The 8029-nt window shown below is 36.7% G+C and overlaps 1 protein-coding gene across 1 annotated transcript in view; it reads left to right on the top strand.

The window, feature by feature from the left end:
• Positions 1 to 409: 409 nt before the first annotated feature.
• Positions 410 to 8029, top strand: part of C6 (complement C6) — a 65440-nt gene continuing 57820 nt past the window's right edge. Inside the window, exons 1-3 of the mRNA XM_042690534.1 lie at positions 410 to 552; positions 2777 to 2933; positions 4207 to 4351. Of these exons, the coding sequence (XP_042546468.1) occupies positions 410 to 552; positions 2777 to 2933; positions 4207 to 4351 (445 nt within the window). The remainder of the gene's footprint in view (positions 553 to 2776; positions 2934 to 4206; positions 4352 to 8029) is intronic.

The raw sequence follows: 8029 nt of genomic DNA, 5'->3' as shown, positions 1-8029 counted from the left end.
GAAAAAAAACAGAAAACTGGAATATGTTCAAATGTACTTCCCACACAAAATGAGGGGTTGTTTTGAGAACTATATGATTTTGTAAATCTCACTATTTTTAGAATGAAGTGATTTACATAGTTTGCCTTGTACTCCGTCACTGGAGTTCAAAGAAAGTTATTGTGCTGTACATGAAGATAATACTATGGTAGTCAATATCATTTTTTAAAAAAATCTCTAAAATTCCAAGTTGTATGATTAACATTTGAGTTTGTGCATTAACTTGTTTTAAATAAGATAGAGAAATATAGATGTTTCCTAAATCACATTACAGTCTGTGACTCAGAGTGACTTGTGAAGTTTTATTGCCAAGAATCACTGAACATGGACTTTATATCATTCTGTTTTAGGTCTTGAAATCTCTTAAGACATGGCGAGGTACCCTGTCTTATATTTCATTCTGCTGAGCACACTGATTGACAGGGACCAAGCCTGCTTCTGTGATCACTACCCATGGACTCAGTGGTCCAGCTGCTCAAAAACCTGCAATTCTGGAACTCAGAGCCGACAGAGGTGGGTGTGAACTACACTGATTGTGTGTGTGTGTGTGTGTGTGTGTGTGTGTGTGTGTCCTGGGAGACCACAAGGATGGGATCAAAAATTCTAGAAGTACTGTACCATTCTGAGATGTGATTCCAACTACTGAAAAGCTGGAGATCAAGCCGCAGTTTCAACTAAGCAAAAGTTAATGAGACCCCAACTCAAATACTAAACTGAGTGTGGTGGTTCATACCTTCATGGAACTATGATGAAGATAGAAATAGGAGGATGGTGGTCCAAACTAGTCCAGGAAAAAAATAAGACCCTACCTGAAAAATATTTGAAGCAAAAAGGGCAAGGGTTGTGGCCAGCAGAGCTGTAGTAAAACAACTGGACAGCAAATATGAGGCCTTAAGTTCAAACTTCAGTATCACTGCCCAAGAAGGAGAAGCACAAAGGAGGAAAAGGAAGAGGAAGAGAAGGGGAAGAAAATGAGAATAAAGGAGAAGAGAAGAGGAGAGGAGAGGGGAGGAGAGGAGAAGAGTGTGGAGGAGAGGAGAGGGGAGGAGAGGAGGAGGAAGAGGAGGAAGAGGGAAAAGAAGAGGAAGAAATAAAGGAGAAGGAGCAAAGATAAAAGAACTTTGCTTTAAGCAATGAAAGAAGCCTGTATGACAAATAAGAACTTAAGAATTGATATGGAAGTTGAGATCTCTTCTATATAATACTGATGGTCTACTTTTCCTCTAAGGGAAAAAAAGGTTTCAAAGAAATTAAGCGTGCAATGTTTTTAGTTAACTAACTTCCTTAGACTCACTGACTCAAGTTTTTTTTTTCAATAAGTATACAACTTTGCTTGCCTACAATTAGTGAGTTAATTATAGAGAATTTTCTACTCATTAAACCAAGTGTAACAGGACTTCAATTGAGCAGTAGTGCTAGCTATTAGCTTGATTGTTAGCATATACAGGATGGCAAAAAAAAAAAAAAAACCTGCTTACTTGATAACAGTTAAAAAGTCAGTCTTTTGCCAATTCAGATTACTCATCTCACACATGTTATTTATACTTTTTAGATTTTTCTGTACAATGAAAGTGTTCACAGGTCTTGAAGGAAAAATATGTATAGTTATTGTGTTTAGATTCTTATTGCTCATTTTGGACACTTATTTTAGAAAGCTATTTTTGCATATGTAGTTTGAATCTCATTAAAATTACCAGTTGACTTCCAATAAACCATCTACCAAGAGTGAAAACAAATTTCTTTATACTGGACTACTGAAGCGTCCTTTAGAAGCTCTGCCCAGCAAATAAAATACGATCCTTCCCTATCATATGCTCACTGGCCAAGCTCCTTTCTGGAATAGTCATGCTTTCTTCCATGTCAAATTTTGATCATTTGGAGAGAAAACATAAATGTTTTCTCCTGCTACTTGGCCTTTAAATGTTGCTTTTAAATCCTGACCTACCTTCATCACTATACTTATAAATTGTATTCATCTTCTAAGCAATTTACTTTTTCCTTCCAATCCCATTCGGGAGCTCCATCAAGACCAGCTTCATGAATGTGCCTTGTGTCCACTCACTGGCCCCAAATTAGAAAGGCTTCATACTTGATTTAATGCTCTATTTCATTGTCTTTAAAGTCTTCAATTGGAAACCTTATCTTTACTTTGTACTTGACCCCATAAATTATATATCTGGTTTTCAGTTTCTTTATGATATAGAAAGGTGTCTAGATAGATAGATATCTGAATAGATATCTATATCATATATAGATACATATATACAAATATGCCTAATCCTTTTTTGTCCATCATGGGACTTGAACTCAGGTCTTAGGTGCTGTCCCTGAACTCCATTAGCTCAAGGCTAGCATTCTATCACTTTGAGCCACAGTGCCACTTTCAATGTTTGATCTTTCAATGAAAGTATTCTTCCCTTGGGCTGGGAAGGTAGCTCAGTGGTAGAGTGCTTACCTTGCATGCAGGAGGCCCTGGGTTTGATTCCTCAGCACCACATAAGCAAAAAGAAAAAAGCTGGAAGTGGCGCTGTGGCTCAAGTGGTAGAGCACTAGCCTTGAGCTGAAGAGCTGAGGGATAATGCCCAGGCCCAGAGTTCAAGCCCCACGACCGGACCCCAAAAAAAGAAAATATTCTTCCCATTTAATTCTGGAGTTAATGTTCTACAATATTTTGATGATAGGGCTGGGGCCACAATGAGGACACTCATTCTGAGCAACATTTTTCTCACTATAACAGACAAATAGTAATGGACAGTTACTATTGGGACAATTCTTGTGACCAGACCTGCACCAAGCAGGAGACCAGAGCATGCAACTGGCAGATGTGTCCCATCAACTGCCTTCTGGGAGACTATGGGCCATGGTCGGACTGTGACCCCTGTGTTGGAAAACAGGTATGTGACACAGGAACACACCCTAGATATCTGAATTGCAATTAAGTTCTCTGATTCCCTGACAGGACCAGCAACACAGAAATGTTCTTCCTTCCATTTCCCCAATAAACTACCTCACTTGCCTCTGGGGGAAATTTTCATTTAGTAATTTTCTCAGAGAGAGGGTGAAGAGCTGAGATTTATTTTTACATGACATGCTCTACTGTCATATGAACACCAAAAGGAACTTCCTCCTCCAACATTGTATTATTATGCTTACCATATTTTATTTCCACTGCCTATGTCCTCTGAAAATGCTGAATATAAAACTAACTGCTTTAAGAATGGAGATTTCAGTTGAATGCTTAAAACGAGACAAAATTAAGGAAATAAATCAAAAGGCTGATTCTGCCCTGCCTTCGAATTCCTTTTCCTATGGGAAAGTCCCTCCATGTGTTTATTGTTCCCAGCTGTAATATTTACCCAGTTCTTGCTCACATCTGAAAGAGCATTGATCCCCATGTCCCCAGATAGGGTGGTGTTCCCAAGAATTCACATACTAGAAAAGAAAATGAAACTGATGTGCAGAGCACCCACCCACTCTTTGTACTCTGTCACTTTGGTGATACTTCACCTCGTACTAGGTGCTTCCACTCATTTAATAGATAGGAAGTTATAGCCCATTAGGGGTTAAATATTTTGTCCAAAAAGATACCACTAATTAATAAAGTATTTGCATTTTAATATGATTTTTGGCTTGAGAGTCAGTACTTGTTACACTGGCATTATTTCTATCTTTCTTGGACATTTTCATTTTACTATTTTACTATCTTTCCAAGTAGGGAGAATATGTCAACTTTGGTTTCCATGGTGACTTCCTTAGGCAAAAGAATCTTAAAAAATCGTTTCCCATTTATCAGTTCACACTGTCTTGGAAATATAGAAGAGCTATTGTTATTGCCTGGAAGAATTTGCTGCTCCCAGAAGACCCTGTAAACATTGGTACATTTCACATTAATGTACTTACATTACCATACATAGTGTACTTGTATTACCATGCAATTCCAAGTATTAGGAGAAACCCTACTTTGTCCCATTGCTTTGTTTTGCAGGTTGGGAGACTGAGGAGTAGGAAGTTGGTGGCTTTTGTAATTACACACAATAATGAAATGTAATAAATGTTAGTACAGTTTAGGAAACACTACCATAGGAAACTTCACCCTCGTTTTTCTTAGCTGCATTTTGACCTTGACTTTGTCTTAGAGTTACTCATCTTTCTCTCCGTTCCTTCCAGTTCAAGATTAGATCTGTCTTGCGCCCTAGTCAATTTGGAGGACAACCGTGTACTGAGCCCCTGAGCACCTTTCAACCATGCATCCCATCTAAACTCTGCAGAATTGAAGAGGCTGATTGCAAGAACAAATTTCGTTGTGACAGTGGTAAAGTACTTTTGTAAAATGTTCAGTCTCCACAAAAAGAAAAGACTAAATCAAAGCTATTCCAACTAAGTACCAGTGAAAGCTATGATAGAGAAATCCCACCCATTTTAACCACAAGAGATAGAGTTATTATGCTACAAATGGCCAAGGTATATATGAGTGGAATTAGAGCTCTCCAGATACAGTCATCTTGACCACTTACCTGATTCATTTGCTCATTAAGCAATGATATTGGAATCCCCACATTGTTCTCAAGCAGAGAGAAAAGGGAGGAAGGGGAATAATAAATATTGGCAGCTTTTTAAATCATTGTTAATAAGTACAAATACACATTGGCAGATATTTTCAATCATGTGTTAATAAGTACAAATACACATTGGCAGATATTTTCAATCATGTGTTAATAAGTACAAATACACAATGAGGATGCTTGAAGTGATAGATTGAAAAGACTTTCAATAAGTTTATTAATACAATCATATTGAAATACTGTGTCAGAAGGATGTGTGTCAGAAGAATTACTAGAAAAAAATATAGTTTTTATTGCATCTGTAGGTAATTCCAAAACACAGGATCAAAATGATTTAACTGCTTGCAATATCTTCAAGTCTAACACTCAGACTTGTAAAATCTGAATTTAAGTACCATTAGAATATAACCAAATCTTGGATAAATTAATCATGTATGCCTTCTTATTAATTAATAACTCTTCAATGCTCTCCATTTTGAACAATTTAGCTCTAATTTCTGCAATTTTTAGCAAAGATACAGTTGGAAAATATTTAGCTTTTGTAAGTGTGTGGTCTGTCTTCCTGACACTGAACTCTAGCACAATACCACTGAAGCTGCCCTGGGCAATATATGGACAAATGAGCATGGAAGAGATCCGATAAAATTTTCTTTACAAGAGAGGTTCAGGTCAGTTTAACACACGAGCTATAAATAGTTCACCAACATTCTATCAAAATAGTCAATTTGAATTTAGAATCAAAATAAGATCCAGGTGATAAATTCACTTATTATTTATTCATAAAGAAATTCATTTTTGCCTACCCTCAGATCTTGAAAAGTGATGTATTTATATTTAATAAATAACAAATTTCATAAGAAAATAACCTTGGAACTAAAGTTTCTTCCTCTTATGCCTTGGTTCTTGACTTCAATTTGCCAACTTTTCTTGAATGTCAGTGTTTTCTCTCTGCCTACCCCAATCCTGGAAAATGAGAGAGGGATTTTAATATGGAGATGTATATTGTGTCTAGATGAAAGAGGTCATGTCACAAATTAACCAAAAAGGAAATAGGAGCCAAATATTGATGATAGTGACTGAGGATAGTACATACATAGAATTATGTAATATATATGATGTATACATAAGAATATTAAAATTAAAATGTAAGACTGAAGCTTTAAAAGGTAATTTTACAACACATAATCAGGAAAGATTTTTTGATTCTGTAAGCCATAAGCCTGTGAAATTAGGCACAAAAGAGCTTTGCAGAAGCCAAAAATATTGACAAATTTTTTATTTCTCCTTGGGTTGCCGATACATAACAAGTGATTTCAGAAAGTTAGCACTGTCAGCACAGCTGGGCTTCACTTCATCAGCAATCTATCAATAGCCATTGATTTTCAACAATTGAATTGTTACCATGAATGGGTAATGGTCTGTAAGCAGTATGACCCTGCTGTCCACACAGCTTCAAACATGAACCCCAGCTGTCCCCATAACCAGCAATGGACTGATAAATTCCTGGCTCATACGTGATGATCAAGTTATTCCAATGCCTTTTGGTTGTTAAATATTCCATCAAACATGACATATTAAGACAGAGCTCTGCAAAGCATCCATTAACGCCACAGAGAATGGGATGAGACTGGATGGTTATGGATTTTTATGTACCAGACTCAGAATGACATTTAGTCCTCACCTAACAAAGAAACAGAACTAATCATCAGTACTAAAGAGACTACCTTCTTTTAGTTCTCCTCTTATCACCACTGTTCAGCCTCTTTGGAGTTCCCAAGATATTCAACGTCTACATGGAATTTTCAGAATTACTCACAAGACTAACTCCAAGGCATTGTGCCAACTTACTTTTAAAAGTTCTCATTTTAAGCTTACAAGACTAGAAAAATCTGTGTCTGGTTATAAAAACATTATACCACTGCAGTAACACGTGTAAGTTCAAGTAAACAAAAAAAATTTAATTTCTAAGTAATGATATAGCTCAGAGGATATATATATATATACATACAGATATTAAATATACACACATATGTTATATATGTGTGTATATATTGTTCATGGTTTTAGCTACTTGTGGTTAACCATATTCACAAAATATCGAATGAAAAATTCCCAAAATAAATAATGTGTACGTTTCACATTGCATGTCAGAATGGGGTGATGGAATTTCACATCCTCCTTCCCTGTCCTACCCAGAGAGTGAATTACCCCTTTGTCTAGCACATTTACACTGTGCACCTGACTGGCCTGTTAGTGTCAGTGATCAGATTTCCTGTCGTGCTGTGACAGGGTTTGCATTTATAATACCTTTACTTTCTTTGATGATGGCCATGAAGTACAATTTCCAGGAAATTGTGAAGAGGGCAAAATAAATCTGTGCTAGTTATGCTGCCACACACTGCAAAAGTTGGACCACAGTGTGTGATTGGTGCTTAATGAAGCCAGGAAATGCATTAAGTTATAAGGTTGGTGAAGTTGAAACCTACTCCTCATTGAGAAGCAGGGACTACTGCATATGCATAGGCTGACATCTACAAATCTTGCAGTATGTAAACTCTCCTTGACTTTCTAATCCCTGCTTTGATGTAAGATTTATTTATGAGCTTACAATAGCTCATTTTTCCTACTTGCTCTTCCATTGGGATTTGATGGCCCCCAATTATTCTCAGCTATGTCCCAAACATCACAGGGACAATCCTTGTGAGTAATTCTGAAAATTCCATGTAGACATTGAATATCTTGGGAACTCCAAAGAGGCTGAATCGTGATGATGAGGGAGGAACTAAAAGAAGGTAGTCTCTTTAGTACTGATGATTAGTTCTGTTTCTTTGTTAGGTGAGGACTAAATGTCATTCTGAGTCTGGTACAAAAAAAATACCCAATCTAATTCCCATTCTCTGTGGTGTTAATGGATGCTTTGTAGAGTTCTATGTCATGTTTGATGGAATATTTAACAACCAAAAGGCTGTGGAATAACTTGATCATCACATAAGAGCCAGGAATTTATCAGTCCGTTGCTGGTTATGGGGACAGCTGGGGTTCATGGTGGAGCTGTCCCAGCAGTTCTTATCCCTATGCCTTCTAAAAGTCCCCCTTCAATATCTTGAAGGACCAAATAGATGGAATTTCTTATACCCTCGCAAACCTGATAACCCACTCACAAACTTTGGCTAGTAGGAATGATACCCAGAATGAGTTTTCTTATCTCTACACCTTCCAAAAGTTATATTTCTCTTAAACTTATAAGTGCCATATTCAGAGCTCTAGAAGTACTATAAGTTCATTGTAGATTAAAATATCTTCTATTTCAAATTAAATTGCACAATCTGTCTACTGTTTAAAATAAGACTAAAGATATACTGTTTTAAAATGAGACTAGCTTCCAGGATATATCTTGAGATCGATAGAAATTCTATTCCATCTATATT

Source organism: Dipodomys spectabilis, unplaced genomic scaffold (assembly GCF_019054845.1).
Source record: "Dipodomys spectabilis isolate Male_0828 unplaced genomic scaffold, ASM1905484v1 ptg000138l, whole genome shotgun sequence".
NCBI lineage: Eukaryota > Metazoa > Chordata > Mammalia > Rodentia > Heteromyidae > Dipodomys > Dipodomys spectabilis.
The sequence above is the reverse complement of the archived record's forward strand: the minus strand, read 5'-3'. Positions and strand labels throughout refer to the sequence as shown.